Source organism: Macaca mulatta, chromosome 1 (genome assembly GCF_049350105.2).
Source record: "Macaca mulatta isolate MMU2019108-1 chromosome 1, T2T-MMU8v2.0, whole genome shotgun sequence".
In the NCBI taxonomy this organism is placed as follows: Eukaryota; Metazoa; Chordata; class Mammalia; order Primates; family Cercopithecidae; genus Macaca; species Macaca mulatta.
In genome coordinates this window covers 234,286,082-234,305,714 of record NC_133406.1, presented here as the reverse complement: position 1 = coordinate 234,305,714, position 19,633 = coordinate 234,286,082, and the positions used below count along the sequence as shown (strand labels likewise).

General features: G+C 58.1%; 1 protein-coding gene across 16 annotated transcripts in view; it reads right to left on the bottom strand.

The window, feature by feature from the left end:
* The window catches only part of PLEKHG5 (pleckstrin homology and RhoGEF domain containing G5), a 54,389-nt gene that overhangs the window by 12,358 nt on the left and 22,398 nt on the right, over positions 1 to 19,633 (bottom strand). For 7 of the 16 annotated variants that reach the window (XM_077977049.1, XM_077977054.1, XM_077977116.1 and 4 more), the window contains one exon: positions 18,158 to 18,234. In XM_077977049.1, the coding sequence (XP_077833175.1) occupies positions 18,158 to 18,234 (77 nt within the window). Of the gene's footprint in view, positions 1 to 6,789; positions 7,126 to 7,307; positions 7,434 to 7,554; positions 7,590 to 11,921; positions 12,352 to 18,157; positions 18,235 to 18,981; positions 19,110 to 19,633 lie in introns of those variants that run through there. The other 9 variants (XM_077977112.1, XM_077977037.1, XM_077977026.1 and 6 more) reach the window with 4 other exon arrangements.

Genomic DNA, 19,633 nt, shown 5'->3' with positions numbered 1-19,633 from the left:
AAGCTCCGCCTCCCGGGTTCGGGCCATTCTCCTGTCTCAGCCTCCTGAGTAGCTGGGACTACAGGCGCCCGCCACCTCGCCCGGCTAGTTTTTTGTATTTTTTAGTAGAGACGGGGTTTCACCGTGTTAGCCAGGATGGTCTCGATCTCCTGACCTAGTGATCCGCCCGTCTCGGCCTCCCAAAGTGCTGGGATTACAGGCTTGAGCCACCGCGCCCGGCCAAAATATTTCAAACCTACCAAAAACTAAGAATAGCACACGCCCTCTGGACTCCCCAGTTGTTGGTATCTGCCACATCCACTTTCTCTCCCATTCTCTTCTCAGCAACCCCCTCCCCTGGGGCAGAAACCATGGTGCTGCCTAAGAACAAAGACACTCTTCCTACAAAACCCCATAGAATTGTCGCATTTGAGAAACTGAACCTTGATATAGAGTCTATATTGACATTTTCCCAAGTATCTAAACAATGTTCTTACAGATATACTTCCTCATATAGGAACTAATCAAGGTTCACACGTGGCATTTGGTTATGTCTGTTTATCCTTTAAGAATGAATTCTGGCCAGATGAGGTGGCTTACGCCTGTAATCCCAGCACTTGAGGAGGCCGAGGTGGGCGGATCGCTTGAGGTCAGGAGTTCAAGACCAGCCTGGCCAACATAGCGAAACCCCGTCTCTACCAAAAATACAAAAAATTAGCCAAGCATGGTGGTGCGTGCCCATAGTCCCAGCTGCTTGGGAGGCTGAGGCAGGAGAGTCACTTGAACCCGAAAGACGGAGGTTGCAGTGAACCAAGATCGGACCACCATACTCCAGACTCCTTACTTGCTTTTTGTGGTCTTCTGTTTTTTTTGTTTTCACTCTGTCACCCAGGCTGGAGTGCAGTGGCACGATCTTGGCTCACTGCAAGCTCCTCCTCCTGGGTTCATGCCATTCTCCTGCCTCAGCCTCCCGAGTAGCTGGGACTACAGGTGCCCACCACCACACCCGGCTAATTTTTTGTATTTTCAGTAGAGACGGAATTTCACCGTGTTAGCCAGGATGGTCTCGATCTCCTGACCTCGTGATCTGCCCGCCTTGGCCTCCCAAAGTGCTGGGATTACAGGCGTGAGCCACCGCACCCGGCCTTGTTTTTTGTGGTCTTTTATTACATTGCCTTTTTTTTTTTCTTCAAGACAGGGTCTCAATCTGTAGCCCAGGCTGGGGTACAGTGGCATGATCACACCTCACTGCAACCTCAACCTCCTGGACTCAAGTAATCGTCCTGCCTCAGCCTCTTTAGTAGCTGGGACTCCTAGGTGCATGCCACTACACCCAACTAATTTTTTATTTTCAGTAGAGACAGGGTCTCACTATGTTGCCCAGGCTAGTCTTGAACTCCTGGGCTCAAGCAATCTGCCTGCCTTGACCTCCCAAAGAGCTGGGATTATAGGCATGAGCCAACATGCCTGGCCGACCGTGACATTTTTTAAGCCTTTGAGGCAGGAGCCTTGCACAGAGCTCCTCAATGTGGATCCGTCTGGTGGTCCTCAGAAAGTTTCAAACTGAGCGTTCAGGCAGGGACACCACAGAGCTGACTGTGTGTTCTTGCTATTCGCCTGTAACGCTGGATCCTCTGGGGACCTCTATACCTTGTAGAGTCCCTTTTTCACCTGTAATTAATAAGTAATCTGTGGCGTGGCACTTTGAGATGTCTTGTTCCCCAGTAATCTCACTCAATTGCTTGAGGTCAGGAGTTCAAGACCAGCCTGGCTAACATGACAAAACCCCATCTCTACTAAAAATATAAAAAATTGCCAGGCACGGTGGCTCATGCCTGTAATCCTAGCGCTTTGGGAGGCTGAGGCAGGCAGATTGCCTGCACTCAGGGGGTTTGATAGCAGCCTGGGCAACACGGTGAAACCCCGTCTCTACTAAAATACAAATAAGTTGGCCATGGCAGCATGCGCCTATAGTCCCAGCTACTTGGGAGACTGAGGCAGGAGAGTTGCTTGAACCCGGGGGCAGAGGTTGCAGTGAGCCGAGATCACACCACTGCACTCCAGCCTGAGTGACAAAACGAGACTCCGTCTCCAAAAAAAAAAAAAAAAAAAAAAATACAAAAAATTAGCCAGGCATGGTGATGCGAGCCTGTAGTCCTAAGAGCTTTAGCATATATGGATGATATTTGATTCTTCTGATGGCTGCAATGTGGGGGATTTCCTTTTTTTTTTTTTTTTTTTTTTTTGAGACAGGGTCTCCCTCTGTCACCCAGTCTGGAGTGCAGTGCCACAATCTTGCCTCACTGCAACCTCCACCTCCTGGGTTCAAGTGATTCTCCTGCCTCACCCTTCCACGTAACTGGGACTACAGGCATGCACCACCACACCCAGCTAATTTTTAGTAGAGACAGGGTTTTGCCATGTTGCCCAGGTTGGTCTCGAACTCCTGGGCTCGACTGATCCACCCGCCTCAGCCTCCCAAAGGGCTGGAATTAGTGTTGGGATTACAGGTGTGAGCCACCATGCTGGCTTGGGGTCACTCTTGACACTCTCTGTTACACCTCCATCTGGTCAGCCCAAAAATTCCGCTGGCTCCACCTTTAGTATCTGTGGCCTCAACCCAGCCACAGCTCATAAGCATGCCACTGCCCAGCCACCTCTTAGCTGGATGACAACAATGGCCTCAAAACTAGCCTCACTGCTACACCCATCCCCCACAATATGTCATCCATGGGCAGCTAGAGTGGGCCCTGTTCAAAGAGGAGTCCCACTGTATCTACTCAAAACCCTCCAGGGGTTCCCATCTCACTCTGAATAACAGCTGAAAGGGGCCAGGCGCAGTGGCTATGCCTGTAATCCCAGCACTTTGGGAGGCCGAGGCAGGCGGATTACCTGAGGTCAGGAGCTCGAGACCAACCTGACAAACATGGAAGAAACCCCGTCTCTACTAAAAATACAAAATTAGCTGGGCATGGTGGTGCATGCCTGTAATCCCAGTTACTTGGGAGGCTAAGGCAGGAGAATTGCTTGAATATGGGAGGCAGAGATTGCAGTGAGCCGAGACTGTGCCATCGCACTCCAGACTGCGGTGAAACTCCGTCTCAAAAAAAAAAGGCCGGGCGCAGTGGCTCATGCCTGTAATCCCAGCACTTTGGAAGGCCAAGGCAGGTGGATCACAAGGTCAGGAGATCCAAGACCATCCTGGGTAACACAGTGAAACCTCATCTCTACTAAAAATACAAAAACTTAGCCGGGCGTGGTGACACACGCCTGTAGTCCCAGTTACTCAGGAGGCTGAGGCAGGAGAATGGCTTGAACCGGGGAGACAGAGGTTGCAGTGAGCTGAGATTGCGCCATTGCACTCCAGCCTGGGCTACAGAGAAAGACACCATCTTATAAAAACAAACAAACAAACAAAAAAGCCAAAAGGGTTAAGGTTAGGGTTTTCAGTCTTTGATGACATTGACTTTTTTTTTAGGGTTAAGGCCACCCCATTCAGGGACCTCCTGTCCTGCTCTTCCATCCTGGCTCACTCCCCTTACCCGCTGGCCTCCTGGTCATTCCAGGACACACTCCTTCAGGGCAGTTCCCACCTCTGAGTTGTGACATCTGCCAGTCCCTGGCCTGAGATGCTTTTCCCCAGATATTGAAATGCACGGCTCCCTGCCTTCCCTCCCATCCTGCGAGATTCCCCCCAAGTCACCTTCTCATCCTCCTCATTCACCCTTCACGCTCCTTTCCTGTCCTCAGCGCTTTCCAGCACCTGACAGGTCACGTCTTCCACCCTGCTGCCTCCACACCTGGTCACATCCGCAAGGACAGAAATGTTACTCTCTGATTCAGCGCCCGACCTCCAGTCCCAGCTGCTCCATAAACACTTGTTTAATTTATGAATTCAGGCAGGAGAGAGGCGCTGAAGAGTTTCTGGCTGGTGAAAGCCCAATGAGAGGTTTCCGAGATAGGCATGGTGAGGACAGCAGAGAAAATGAGACAGCAGGAGGGAGGAGAAGGCCGGGAAGAGTCTGAGCGTGTTTTTAATGTGGTCATCATGTGTCTGGAGCTGCACTGGGGGCGTTACATGTGTATCTCATCCCATAAGATAGGGGCTGTTATTGTCCCTATTTCACACAAGAGGAAAGTAAAACTCAGAGAGGTGAAATGACTTGTCTAAGGTCACACAGCCAGTGGAGCTAGGACTTGAAGCCAGTGTGTGTGGGGCTCTGGATCCCAGATTATTTATTTATTTATTTATGTTTTTTGAGATAGAGTCTCGCTCTGTCGCCCAGGCTGGAGAGCAGTGGCACAATCTTGGCTCATTGCAACCTCCGCCTCCCGGGTTCAAACAATTCTCCTGCCTCAGCCTCCCAAGTAACTGGGACTACAGGCACCGTCACCACACCCACCTAATTTTTGGATTTTTAGTAGAGACGGTGCTTCACCATGTTGGTCAGGCTGGTCTTGAACTCCCGACCTCAGGTGATCCACCCACCTCGGTCTCCCAAAGTGCTGGGATTACAGGCGTGAGCCACTGCACCCAGCCTGGATTCCAGATTTTAACCACATTCGCACCCTCTCGTGGGTGTCTTAGGAGGGAGACGCTGGCCTCAGGCCGGCTGGGATTACAGGGACAGGAGAAAATCAATCTCAGTTTGATGCAAGCCCTATCGGTTCTTGTGTCCCTCTGTGTCTCCATCTGACAAGAAAGGGAACAGGGCACAGGACTGGCAGTCAGCAGGTGGCACTCCAAGCACGCCCGCATGCTCAGAGAGGGGCTGATCTGCATGGAGCTGGGCCCCGGGCAGGTGGCTGGGGACAGGATGACCCAGATTCCTGAAGGCAGCCTTGAGCGCCAGGTGCCCCCACTTCCACACCCTTTAGGAGTGATCTTCAGCTGTGCTGCTGGGGCTTGAAGTGAGGGTCACGGGATTGATCCCTCAACCCCTGCAGCTCTTTCTGGTTTCTGTATTAATCACTGTAAAAGAAAGACTCCAGCCCGGGCAACCCAGTGAGATCCTGTCTCTACAAAAAACAAACAAAATTAGCTGGCTGTGGTAATACTCTCCTGTAGTCCCAGCTACTTGGGAGGCTGAGGCGGGAAGATTGCTTGAGCCCAGGAGATGGAGGCTGCAGTGAGCCATGATCACATTGCTGCACTCCAGTCTGGGCGACAGAGTGAGACCCTGTCTCAGAAAAAATTTTAAAAACTACAGAAACCATTAAGCTATCCTGAGCCAGGGCTCCTCGTATGCCCTCACCCTGAATCCACAGAGCGCTACTGAAACAAACATCAGGCTTTGCAGCTTCTGGGAGCCCAAGCTTTGGGTGTCTCCTCATGAGAATGATCTGCTCCACCTTGTCCCCTCGTCCTGGGAGCCACAGCCCTCTGGCCCTCTGTGCCCAGCCTGCCTGGCAGAGGCTCCTGACTCTAATCCCTTCCGGGCCTCCTGAGATTTCCTAGTGCCAGCTGGGGCTGCAGACCTGCCCGTGACCCAAGCCCTGGCCCCACCGCAGGTAGGGGGTGACATGGCAGGAGCCGTGCTAGGGTGAAGGAGTTGTGGGAGGGCCTCTGGGACCCTTCCAGTCCAACTCTGATTCTGTGCCACAATCTTGTTTTTAAATCAGTCCAATACACAGACAGCAGATTTTATACCCTGATTCACTCCTTATAGAAGAGTCAGTATTCAACAAATATGGACTGAGCCCTATGATGCACCCCACCCTGGATCCCTTGAAAGACTCGAGATCAGTTTCGCTGCTGTGATGGTCTGGATGTCCACTACCATCACTGAGGCTGCTTGACTCCTCCGGCTGCTGCCAGGAGCTGGTGCCCAGGCCCGGCGGACCTCATCTGCTTCCCTCCTCTCAGCAGTCCCCAGGCTCAGGGGCACTAGGGGCACAGTGAGGCTCAGCCCCAGGATCTGAACCAGGTGGTTTCTGACTTCATCGAGCAGATCTGATTGAGGATGAAGTTCTGGAAGCCCCCCCGGAGAACCATGAGCCCAATTGAGAAGCTGGGGTGGGCAGAGACCCCTGGTGCAGTTTCTGCTACCCATCCTGCCTCACGCCCCACTCCCAAACCCCAGAGTCTCCCCAGCTCCCTCCAGGGGCAGGACTTCCCCAGCACTAGGGCAGAACGGCCCCTTCTTGAAGCCAGACTCCAGCCCCTTCTCTCAGACCCAACTGCCCCTCCCTAACCTGCCTGCCCACCATGTCCTGCCTCTGTCCTGCAGGAGGGACGCCAGGGTCCGGGAGGAATGTTCCCAGGTCTCAACCCAAGGGAGGAGAGAGCCCACCCATGGGAACAGCCAGCTCCCACCCCCTTCTAACTCCAGGCAGCCAGAATAACAGAGGGGGGCGCTTTGGGGAACACACACGTGTGAGGATGGGGACAGAGAGCCAGGCGTCCACCCTCACACAGGGGCTGGGGCGAGAGGCAAAAGGAGAAACAGAGGCATCGGCGGTAGGAGGAGGCTGTGGGCAGGGCCAGGGCAGAGGAAGGAAGGGAGAGGGGCGGCCCAGCACAGGGCCCGGGACCCACAGGTGTGTCCGGAGCTGGCCCCAGACACAAAGGGCCAAGGATTGGCGCGTACATCTCAGCCGGCGGGGACACACCCCGGAGTCCGAGGTCCCCGTCCCCAGGGTGCAGCTGCCCAGGTAGGGGGCTTGGCTGCCATGGGCCACATCTTTCCCCTGGGGGTCGAGGGGCCCACGGTCACGGGCACTCCCGCCCTGGCCTCCTGCGCAGGGCTGGGCGGCTGCAGGCGAGAACCCGGCACCCAGCCCCGTTCCCTCCCCGTCCCGGCCCCATACCTGGCCTTCACTGTCGCGGGCACGACCCCCGGCCCAGGAGGGCTCCGAGTCCCGGGAGAGCAACCCCGGGCCCGGCCTGCAGGCCGCTAGGCGTCCGGAGACACCGGGTCCTGTCCCCATGGCGGCCGGAGGAAGCCGCGGTCTGCGCCGCCCGCCGGACAAAGCGCGGAGCCCCGCTTCCTGCCATTGTGCGGCCGCGCCCGCCCCCGCTGAGCGCGGGGACCCCGGGGAGGGCCGGGCCCGGAACAGCCCCCAGCCCCCCAGGAAGGCGGACACCTCCCTCCCGCCCGGGCCCTCGCCACCCAGCCCCGGGGATCCCCGCCTCCCTGCCCGGGAACCCCCACACCCCCGCCTCCGCCCGCCCCGGCGACCCACACACCCGCGCCTCCGCCCGACCTGGGGTACCCCCGCCTCCCGCCTCTGCCCAGACCCGGGGACCCCACACCCCCACTTCCGCCCGGCCCGGGGACCCCCACATCCCCGCCTCTGCCCAGCCTCCGGGACCCCCACGTTCCCACCTCTGCCTGGCCTGGGGGACCCCCACCTCTGCGCCTCTTCTCTTCTCTGACTCCCTCCTCAATGCCAGTGCCGGGCACAGAGGGCTCCTCAGAACTTGCTCTTTCCCCTGGGGAGCTCCTTGAATGCTGGAGGCAGGGGGCGCTGGTGACAGCCCCCACAACCGTGGAGACTGTGGAGCCCCTCCCCTGGGCGACCCGACCCCTGCCCAGCCCTGGGGCGCCCACCCTGCTGTGGTCCCCACCTCACCCTCAGCGCCAACACCAACGGTCCCTTCCAGCCAGAAGGGTACCTTCCCTCCTCCCTTCCTCCTGGAGACCCCACCCCCACCTCAGAGCCTCAGCCCAGGGGACCCCTTCTTCCTCCCAGCAAGGGAGCTCTTAGGATACAGGCACAAGAAGGGGTAGGCCAGGATGGGTGACATTCCCCTCTGGGTCCTTGGTCCGGCTCTCCATCTAGCCCCAGGGACACCTCTCTCTGCTCCAACACCAGTTTTGAGCCCCAGTCACACACCCCAACGTCACAACAGGAGCTCGTCTCAGTCCCTCCCATCATCCTGGAGACCCCTTCCTGAGAGCCTGAGCCCCGGTACACGCTCCCACACTGACTGCTCACTGCCCAGGTATGGCAGAGGCCAAGTGCCAAAGGCTGGTGTCCTCTGGAAAGTGCAGTGGGCAGAAGGCGGACTGCTCCGAGAGGCTGTCCTTGGCAGTCCCTGGGAGTTGGGTGAGGTGGAGGCATCAGGAAACCCTGGCGACCCACATGGCACAGCAGCCCAGGTCCCTGCGGCTCTAGGCCAGGTCCCCACCGCCAGGGGGCACTCAGCAAAGCCTGAGAGGATGCAAACCCCTGGACTTTGGTGCTGGAGTCATCACTACACAGCTGTCAAAGTGCTTTTACACTGATTCCCAGGAAGGCAGGGCACGCACTATTATCCCCACTCACAGGGTGGGAAATAAAGTGACATAAAGAGACATAAAAGTCCACGGGCAAGACTGAAACCCAGACTGTGGCTCAGGGATTCTGGAATGGCCGCCTTGAGGCACTCCTCAGAACCCATGGGGGTGAGGTGGCCGTGCTGTCTGTCATCAGCCCACTTACCCCTAATAGCTCCTCCTCCACCTGGTTCCATGGGGAAAGAGGGCAGGAAGGGCCAGGGTCCATAAGATGGCTTTGGGAGGGCAGCAGCAGTTTATTAGAGGCTGGGAGACTTCCAGGGCTGTCTCCGCTCCCAAAGCCCAGGTCATCCACTGTCTACACCACAGGCACAGTTGTGGGTTTTTTGTTTTTTGTTTTTTTGAGACAGAATCTTGCTCTGTTGCCCAGGCTAGAGTGCAGTGGCATGATCCCAGCTCACTACAACCTCCACCTCCCAGGTTCAAGCAATTCTCCTGCCTCAGCCTCCCGAGTAGCTGGGATTACAGGCACCTGCCGCTACATCCAGCTGATTTTTGTATTTCAGTAGAGATGGGGTTTCGCCATGTTGACCAGGCTGATCACTAACTCCTGATCTCAAGCGATCCACCCCCACCCTGGCCTCCCAAAGTGCTGCGATTCAGGCAAGAGCCATCGCACCCAGCCAACAGGCAGAGTTTTGAAAACTAAAACTTTCCATCTTGCTTAGAGTGAAATCCCACCATGGCCGGGCTCCTGCCTCGCTCCCAGCTGGTTCACACAGTGGTCCACCTGCTGGTCTCCCTTCTCTCCCTACAGCTCACCAAGCTCAGGGCCTTCTCCTCTGTATTTTCTGTCTGGAATTCCACATGCCCCCCTCTTCAAACAGCTGGCACCAGGCCCCACCTTAAATGCTACCTCCGAGACATCCCTTTCCCTCCTCTCAAAATAAACCGCCCTTACCCTCTCACTCTCAGTTCCTTTCAGTTCAGTTATTTCCTTCTCAGCGTTTCTTACTACCTCTAATTCATTTCTTTGTTCACTTTCTTATTATCATTCTTCCCTACTAGACTGTCCACTCCAGAGGCCAGAGCCTTGGCTGTCTGGATCTCACTGTGTCCTCGGCACTTAGAACAGTCCTGGTGCACAGTAGGTGCGCTGGTGGGGATGAGATCAGTGAACGGATGAAGGCAGAAGGGCCCTCATGCCATAGAAGGACATGGGGACAGGAAAGGGCTCGGCCAGGATATTCCTTCCTGTGGCCGACGGTCAACAGAACCTTCCCCACTGCCAGACCAAAGGTCTCTTCCTCCTCCTAGTATCCATGACCTTGGGCCTACTGGCCCTGGACAGGTGAGTTCCTACTTCAAACTGGATGGTCTTGCCCCAGACCTCCACCCCCTGGCTGTCCCATAGGCAGATAACTGCATTTCACTGAGCGTTCCCACGTGCTACCCCTGTCCCGGGAGTTCTGGGCAGTGAATCCCATTCACTCTTCTCAAAGACTCTTAGGAGGAGATACTGCTACGATCCCCATTTAACAGATAGAGAAACTAAGGCCTGTGTCAACTGACTTGCCCCAAAGTCTCCAGCTGCTGCTACGAAGGGAAATGGATGCCTCAGGCACAGGGCAGGGGTGGGGCCTGAAGATGGCTGAATGTTGGTTAGGGCTACAGGGCCTTGGAGACTGCCTTCCTGAAGACACGGCAGATCCCAAAGCCAGCTTGCGGGGAGCCCACCGGTGTGGGGTTGCATCAAGTGGAGACCGCCAGGGCTGGGTCAGGGCGGATCACCAGAGGTCACCTGAGTGCCTGGGCCCTGGCCATCCCTGAGTGAGGCTGCTGCCTGGGTACTCGGTGATGGTGGGGGACTGCCCCTTAAGGGCAAGAGTGCAGAGCAGAAAGGAGCCCCCAGCCCCTGTACCAGGGCAGGGGGGTGGGCCTGGGCAGGCTCCTGCATTCCCACCTCCTCACCACAGCAGGGAGCTGAAACTCAGGGGCAGGCCCAAGAAGTCCTGGCCCCCAACTCTCTGAGGAGGGAGAGCCCCTCCCCAGCCCAGCCCCAGCTCCAGGCTTGTGAGTCAGGGCCGGCTTGTTGAAACTGATACCCAGAAACCAGATGCGGAGGCTGATGAATAATGGAGTCTCCAAGGCAGGACCACCCCCCCCAACCCGGCTGTTCTCCCTCAGTACCACCTCCCCCAGCCCCAGACAAGAAGATGGGAAACCAGGGATCCCCCGGGCATCCCTGCCCCACAGCAAGTTGGGGCCCCAGCCTGGTCTGAGTGGGAGAGGGACCTCCCTGTCCAGGAAAGGACGCAGGTCTGGGGCCAGCTCCAGGCTCTGCCGACAGCAGACAGGCCTGGAACCAGGAGTCCGAGCTCTCTGGCTGGAGGGATGTCCTTGCCAGGAGTTCCCACCAGGGCTAAGCTCCCCTGGGAGCCTGCTAGTCCCAAGGCCCCACCCAACACCTTGGAAATCCAGGGGTGGAGACTGCATGCATGGGCAGGCCAGCCAGGGCAGGGTGGCTTTGCCAGGCGGCTCTCTACACTCCACCCGGCCCACCCACCCTCCTTTCCTCTAGGCCCAGGCCTCACCCATCACCCCTTGGGTTCTGAGGCTCACCTGGAGTCAGAGCCCGACCTAAGGCCCTGCCTGTGCTGGGCAGATGGCAGGGACACAGAAAACCTCTCCCTAGGCTATGCCTGCCGCACAGGCCCTGGAAGCCAGGAAGGCCCCTTCCTCCCCAAGGAGCAGTCCTGGCTGGGGTGCCCAAGGCTGGGACCCAGTGCTAGAGAGAGAGGGAGGGGCTGCAGTCTGTGAACATCCCCTCCTGCCCAGCCCCTGCAGTTCCCAGCCCCAGACCCCAGCGTGTGTCTTTGGAGCACCCGGACTCGGCAACCCCTGCCCCAGTGCCACTTAGAAGGCTCCTTGGTAGGGAGCAGGGGAAAGAGGGCACCTGCCTGGGCTTCAGAAGACCTGGTCTGGAGCCTACGTACCCCCGCCCTTCCCCCACTGGGCCTCAATCTCCCACCTATGCTAAGAAGGCATTGGCTATTCTCTAGAATTCAGTATCTGGGGATGGCTGCCAGGTCCTAGCCTGTGTCTGGACCCTGGCTAAGGGGCAGGAGAATGGTAAAATACCGCCAAGCTCCCTCAACTTGAAGAGTTACTGAGGAATCTGTAAGGGACCCCTTGGCTTCCATTTCCCAGACTTCCATCAAGGCAGACCAGGGCCTCCCCGGATTCACGGGTCCCCCGCATCCCCACCCCTGAGCGGGTGCCTGGGTCTGCTCAGACTGCCCGAGGCGCAGCCTCTGGCGCCCCCTGCCGGCCTCCAGTGGGCTTTTCCGCCTGGGACCGACTCCGGGACTGGCCAAATGGGGAGGGTCGCCCGAGCCTCCCAGCCATGCCGCGCGCCCAGGCCCCTCCAGGATCCCCCTAACCCGCCAGTACCCCCCATAGCGGGGCCAGGGTCCCATAGACTCCTCACGGCCATATCTCCGAGCCGACCCGCCCTAGAGACACTGTGATGGGGGCGGGCGCTTGAACCCATTCCACCCTCATGTAAATGGAGATACAGCGGGCGAGGACCCCGTACCCCAGAGGCCTGGCACTATGTGGGACTCTCGACTCCGGGTTCTCTCCATAGGTTTAGGGGGGGTCCTGGCGCCCAGTCCCACCCCCCGTCCGGAGCGCAGCTCCCACTTCCCCGCGACTTACCTAGGGACAGGACCAGGGTCTCCTCCCCAGTGTCTGAGGCTTGGGCCGAGACTGCCAAAGCCTCATGGGGCGCGCGGGGAGAGGGGGACGGGAGCCGCGGGAAGAGCTCAGTCGACTCCGCGCCAACTGGGGCGCGGAACGTAGGGGAATTACGGTAGCCGCGCGGGCGCTACCACCTGGATGGGCCGGGATGTACCAACGGCGCCGTCTGGCTGGGACCGGGGAGAGGAGGGGTCCCAGGAAGGGCCCCGCGCCGGACCCAGGGAGGTAGCTGGAAGCCGGGTCGTGGCTTGGGGTAATCCAGGATCCGGGCTCAGGGGAGGGGGTGGGGGGCGTCACTGTCCCCGAGGGGCCAGCCCTTTTCAGATCTCCAAAAAGTTCACAGTCCCTGGTCATTAACTTGGGCTTGAAGACGGGAGCTCGCCCATCCCGGAAGGGAGCTGGGGGGGACCAGGGCCCGCGACAGGAAGCCTCCCCGAGACAGAAAAGCCCTGGGGGACCAGGCAAAGGGACCCGCAGGCCTAGCTCGTCCCGGAATCGCCCCGAGCCAGGCTTGCTTCCGCTCCATGGTAAAAAGCTGGATTCTGATCTGTGGCCTCCGCGGCGCCCCAGAACCAGCCCGCTTTTCTCTGGGTCCCCTCTTTTTTTTTTTTTCTGGCCCAGGTGGCATGGCTGGAAAAGGGTGCCGTTCTAACATTTAGTGGTTCTCAGTTCCCGTCTCCCAGCAGCGGGAGTTTAGAATAACTCTGGGCTCAGGACTGGGAAGGGTGTGGATACAGGGGGCCCACTCGAGGAGGCGGGGTTCAGGTCCACCAGCCTTTTCCGCACTTTCAAGCCTTCTACACTGCCTTCCCCCGATCCCTTCCCAGGCCAAAACCTCCACCCAACCCTTGCGGCTGGGCCTATACTAGGGCAGCTCCCAGCCAGGGCCAGGGATCCCCACATCTTCACCTGCTCCCCCAAAACTACTTAGCCAAAACCCAGGAGTCCCCTTGCATTGTTTCTCTGGGCCCTGCCCCTTTCTTCAGCTGCAGACAGCCCTACCACCTCTCTCCGGTGACGAGTCACCTCCAGAGACGGCCCAAACCTGGCCATTGCCTGGGGCATCCTGGTCTGCGGCTGCTCAACCCCAAAGCATTGCCCAGGAGAATAGGCGATTGCCTCTCCCATTATTCACATCCTGCCCGTCCCTTCTCCATGGGGGCCTCAGGCCCACCCTTTCCTCTCCTTGGTCTACATCTCACCAACCCTCCCTCCACACACGCACACCCTGACTCATCCCTGCCACCTCACAGGCCATTGTTAAGCTGCAAGGGAACTCTGAAGTCCTCCCATCCAACCGCCGCTCCACACTGCAATCCCCTCTACGCTTCCCTTTCTGTCTCTTCTTGCATATGTCTAGTGATGGGGTGCTCACTACCTCTATTTCAGGGATAGCTCCAGCTGCTGGAAACTCTTTCCTGTAGTGTGCTGAACCCCACCTCCCTGTCAAGGCCCTCAGGAGCTGTGCAGAAAAATTCACCTCTCTTTCCTCTTGAGAGTTCTGAGGAAATGGGAGGCTCTGACAGGCAGGCCTGGTTTGAGTCCTGGTTTTGCCTTGCTTGCCAAGTCATTTTACCTTGCCACTCTGCAGGGCCCTCTCTAGGAAATGGAGATGGGGTAGGCCCCACTGCAACGGGGGAAACAGCCAGATGAGGTTCCTGTGCCAGGCACTCAGGCAGGGCCTGGCACACAGTACATGCTGGATCAATGGTGGCTGCTGGAATCACTACCTCCTCCATGATGAACACCCTCACATGTGATGCCCCAGTGTCCCCTGTGGCCCAGGGCCACAAGTGTCCTCAATACCCCCTTGTGACCTGGAGCACCCTGACTAGACCTCGAGCAGTGCCCAGTGGAGCCCAGCAGGGAGCTGGGAAGTCCACACACTGTCCCATGGCCACCTCGCAGGAGGGCAGGGGGATCCCACAATATCATCAGTCTGCCTCGATCTCCCCGCCTTTCTCCGTCTCCCCACATCACAGCTCCACCTGCCTCGATCTCCCTGCCTTTCTCCATCTCCCCACACTCACAGCTCCACCTGCCTTGATCTCCCCGCCTTTCTCCATCTCCCCACACTCACAGCTCCAATTGTGTGTAAGAAGCTGCAGCTGGGATGGAGCCTGGGGAGGTCTCAGATCCCAGGGCGGGTACGGAGGGCACACCCAAAGTCTAGAGGTGACTTTGTTACCCCCACTCCCAGGACAGCTTGCATGCCTACGCTGTGCTAGGCTCTATGCTAAGCATGTTATATATGAGCCTCTTTTAATCCTCGCTGCAGGATTATTTTCCAGATGAGGAACCTGGGGTTCAGAGAAATGTAGTGACTTCCCCAGGGTCTCACAGCTGGAAAAAAAGTAGATTTGATCCTGGAGCTCAGAGGTGTGGACTGCTCTACATATCTTCATCTTGGGGAGGGGCGGTTTCTCTCCTGGGGTCTCCATGATACACAGTCCAGACCCCTCACTTGGACATGCAGGTGCTCCCAGTGCCACCTGCCTCCCCCTCCTCCCGTCCCCTTCTCGCTGTGCCCCCTGGCCTCGCTTGCCCCTTATAGCCCCCAGTGTCCCTCCCCTGCTCACTCAGCTTTCCTCCATCTCAGTACCTCTTTAATCCTCAGGACTCCAGCTGCCTCCTCCAGGAAGCCCATCCTGGTTAGCCCTCCTCCCAGTGGGAACTCCAGGGACAGGAGGTAGGGGACAGATGGCAAATTCATCTCAGAAGCTCCAGCACCCAGGAGAGCCTCAAATAAAACATCAAGGGTGGGCCCAGAAGCTGAAGGGTCCAACCCTGCCTGAAATCGATCCTTTGCCAGGGCAGCCTGGGGGGAAGTTTGGCCAGCCAGGGTCACTTCCCTTCCTTCCTCCCAGCACAGCTAGAATGTCATCTCTAGGAGGGCATCCCCTTTGTTTCCTGGAGATCTCCTGGGCCTAGAACTGGGCCTGGCAACGACAGATGCTCAAAGCTGGTCTGGTAAATGAATAAATGAAGTCATCTCCTTCAAAATGCTAGTCACATCCTGGAGAATAAGAATGGGGCTCTTACCCCGTCTCTACTAAAAATACAAAAAACTTAGCCGGGCGCGGTGGCGGGCGCCTGTAGTCCCAGCTACTCGGGAGGCTGAGGCAGGAGAATGGCGTAAACCCGGGAGGCGGAGCTTGCAGTGAGCCGAGATCAAGACACTGTACTCCAGCCTGGGTGACAGAGCGAGACTCTGTCTCAAAAAAAAAAAAAAAAAAAAAAAAGAATAATGCTCTTCTGAGGGTCTCAAGAAGCTTCACTGAGACAAGCAGAAGGGCCTAACACCCCGTCTGGCATGTAAACATGTTTGGTCAGCAATAATTGTTATTATTATTATTGGGTGTTTTTGGACAGAGAGTCTGTGTTTGTTGCCCAGGCTGGAGTGCAATTGTGCGATCTCAGCTCACTGGAAACTCCGCCTCCAGGGTTCAAGCAATTCTCTTGCCTCAGCCTCCTGAGTAGCTGGGATTACAGGCGTGTGCCACCATGTCCAGCTAATTATTTTTTATATTTTTGGTAAAGATGGGATTTCACCATGTTGGCCAGACCAGTCTCCAACTCCTGACCTCAAGTGATTCGCCCACCTCAGCCTCCCAAAGTGCTGGGATTACAGGTGTGGGCCACTGTGCCTGGCCTGTTATTATTTTTGAGACAGGGTCTCGCTCTGTTGCCCAGGCTGGAGTGCAGTGGCACAATCACGGTTCACTGCAGCCTTGATGTACTAGGCTCAAATGATCCTCCCACCTCACCCTCCCCAGTAGCTGGAACTACAGGTGTCCACCACCACACCTGACTAATTTTTGTTGTTGTTTTGTTTTAGACGGAGTCTTGCTCTTATTGCCCAGGCTGGAGTGCAATGGCACGATCTCGGTTCACTGCAACCTCTGCCTCCCAGATTCAGGCAATTCTCCTGCCTCAGCCTCCCGAGTAGCTGGGATTACAGGTGCCCACCACCACGCTCAGCTAATTTTTGTGTTTATAGTAGAGACGGGGTTTTGCCATGTTGGCCAGGCTGGTCTTGAACTCCTGACCTCAAGCAATCCACCTGCCTCGGCCTCCCAAAGTGCTGTGATTACAGGTGTGAGCCACCGTGATAAGCCTTTTAAAAAATTTTAGTAGAGAGAGGTCTCCCTGTGTTGCCCAGGTTGGCCTCAAACTCCCGGGCTAAAGAAATACTTCTGCCTCAGCCTCCCACAGTGCTGGGATCGCAGGTACGAGCAACCACGCCCAGCCAGTAGTGGTTATTATTATCATCATCGACAATGTTATTCTTTGTTCCTCTTACCAAATCTGAGTGCCCCTCACCTCCTCTCCACCACTGCCTTTCCCTTCCTGGACTGCCCTTGCCTCTCTTCTGTCTATCCATGTTTTCACATCCATTAAATGCCCCCTCCTCCAGGATGCCCTCCCTGACTGGCCCTCTCTGCCTCTGATAATTCAGGCATTTCTGCCCCTACAGTGAGTCTGTGCCATTTGTCCCAAAGGGGGTCCCAGTGGTGACAGGGCCCAGACTCTCCCTGTGCAGGCTGGATGACCCTCATCAGCTGATGCCAATGTCAGCTGTGCCGAGTTCCAGGCAGGCCAGGGCTGGAGGTGAGGTTTGGAGGCTGCAGAAGGACCACACCCACTCTGAGACCAGCTCTCTTCTCCCATGCCTCACCTCTATGCAGGCTGGGCCCTACCACCCCTGCCCCTGCCTGAGCAGCTTGAGGGCCCACCCTGGGAGCAGCTGCCCAGAGGAGGGGCTAGGACAGTGTGCCCTAGCTGCCCCTTCAGGTCAGGCAAAAGCCTCGGGGCTCTGCAGGCCTGTGGCAGGATGTATATTGGGGGGAGCTGAGGCCAATTTGTTGCAAGGAGCCCCCATCTGGGAAAGAGGCAACCAGCCAACACCAGAGTCCAATGCCAGGCACCATCCGTGCCAGCAGATTGTATCTGACATCACACCGCCCCTCTGCCTGGTGACCACGGCAACTGGAGGCCGCCCCCTCCTCGCCCCACCCCACAGCAGTTCTCCATGTTCCCTCACCACGGTCCTCCTGTGCAGAATGAGTGTGTGTGTGTCTGGGTGGAGGTGCGGGAGGGGAGCAGGGGGTGGGGGGTGGCATTTTACATTTCCTGCAGCTGGCAGTGCTGAGACACATGATGGAAGAGAACAGGGGCCCTGGTATGACACAGACCTGGGTACTGGGTTCAAATCCCAGCTCTCCCACTTCCTAGCAGTCTGTCCCTGAGTGAGCCACTTCACCTCTCTGAGCCTCAGTTTCCCCATCTGTAAGTGGGAATAAGGACAGGACCATCTCAGAAGGCCAGAGGGAGGAGTCAGTGAGTCCTGGTGCCGGGGCCAGACACTAAGTTGCACAGTTACTACTATTGTCATGTAAATGCCTGCTGGGAGGGACAAAACCTGGCTCCAAACCCCGGCTCCATCTCTTATGAGCTGTGGGGCCTTGGCCAAGTCACTGGACCTCTCTGAACCTTGGTATCTTCATCTGGAAAACAGGGTGACGATGCCTTCCCTGCAGAGCTGCGGCAAGCAGTGCATATGGCACAGAAAGCGGGTGGCACCGAGCCCAGCACGTCACAGGCAGAAGCGCCCAGCCAGTACTATTATCTTTCTTCCTGCCCCTTTTCTCCCTGATTTATACTTCATCCCATTCCCAGCTCCTGAGCCCTGGCACTCCAGGATCATCTGGCCCCTTCCTCCTTTTGTCAACCCCAGGGCCATGGTCACACTCACCAAGTCCGAAAGCATCTCAGACCCATGCCCAGGCCTGAAGAGTGGCTGAGTACAACAGGAAGGGTGCCAGCTGGGCACTGGACCAGCACTGTGGGAGACCACTTCCCCTGGCTAAGCCTCAGCTTCCTCATCCGTGGCATAGGGCTACAGCTCCTGTCACCTCCGAATGGCTGCTAGGACCACAGTGCAGCAAAGGGCTTTGGGGTACCCCACCCCCCTGCTCTTGTAGAATTCCCCCGACTCCACTGTTCCTGAGCCGGGGACAGGCCCTCTGCCTCCTAAACCAGAGACACTGGGGCCCCACCTACACTCAAACCCAGCCCAGCCAGCCGCAACTGTGCCAGGGCTCTGTGGATAGCTGGTGCTGGAATAGAGAGGGCAGTTAGAGCCCCCTGGTCCCTCTACCCCCAAGTGTCCCCAGGCTCTCCAGTCTCCCTACCTTGGACGCCCGCCCCTTGTCCATGCAGGCGGGGTTCTGACAGCGCAGTCCCTTCTTTTCCGCGGGGCTCTGGTCGTCTGCAGGGGAGGAGCAGAGGGCATCAGTCGGCGGGGCACCAGGCTCCCCAGGCCCCAGTGGCCTCCCGACCAGAAGAGGGGTGGGGCGATCTCCTCAGTCCTCCCTTCAAAGGAGGTCAGTGTCCCTTTCTCTTTTAAATGCCAACTTATCTGCACGGGAATCTGTTTGCAGAGCCCTTTTCTCCTGCAGTCCCCAGGGAAATTATCCAGATTCCACGGGGAGAAAACATTTTTGGAAATACGCTGCTCTCTCCCTCTGTCCCTCTAGTCTGGGGGACAAGTAGGGGAGTGCTCAGTGACCTTTTGGGGCCCCAGACTTCCCAGGGGGTCCCGGCAGGGCTGCTGGGGGGAAGGGGCTCCAGGGTCCCAGATCCCTGCGAACTCTAGGCCCTGCATCGCTCCCTTTAGAGACAGAGGAGCCCCCGAAGGTCTGGGGCTACCCCCGTTCCTCGAGACTCATCTTTGACCCTGAATTTGGCCCTCTCCAAGCTGCCTCTCTTCCTGGGGGCTGGAGTGCACCGCGGTGGGGGCAGAGCCGCCCAGCCAGAGAGAGGCGAGGGGAGGGAGGAGAAGCGGGGTGCTGCCGAGGCAGGCCCCGACTTTGGGGCCAAGTTTGGGTCCGAGTGGCCCGAAGCCCGGTCGGCGCCCACCCCCTTGCCTGAAGTGGGCCCTCCCCGGAGGAGGTCAGGAGCCGACCCGGCCCCCAGGCTCCCGCCCCGCGCCCCCGGGGCCCCTGCCCGCACTCACCCATGGAGCAGGCCCCGGGCCGCGCGGGGGGCGGGCGGCGGGCGGCGGGCGGGGGCGCCGGGGACGCCGGGGACTGGGAGGCCGCAGAGCCGCCGCCGCCGGACCCTCGCACAGGAGGCGGGCGGGGCAGGTGGGCGGGGAGGAACCGCGGCGGCCCCGCCTCGGGGGGCGGGGGACGGGAGAGCTGCCGGGCCTCGGCGCCGATGGTGTCACCCCTCCCTCCCCGGCTCCCCAGCCCCTGCGCGCTGCGGTCCGGAGGCTGCCTCCACCTCCCGCAGGGCGGCTCAGGAAGCGCGCACGGCTCTGGCCTGGAGGGTGCCATCCACGCGGAGGGTGCCCGTCCACAGGAATGCAGGTCCGGACCCCCGCAGAGCCCCCACCCCAGCCCAGAATCGTTGTCTCCGAGGTCAGTTTCCATGGCAACACGGAGGCTGCCCCGCGCAGGGTGGGGGCTGTCACTGGGAGAGACTCGCCTGCTACTGCTCTTGCTGCATCTCCTCTGCTGGTTCACAGTTTTAAACTTTACTGAAGTGCAAACGCGGACAGGGAAGTGCACCTGTCCTGCGAGCACAGCTCAACACATTTTCGGGAAACTTTCACAAAATAACCTGCGCCCAGACCGAGCGGCAGAGCGTCGCCACCCAGTCCCCAG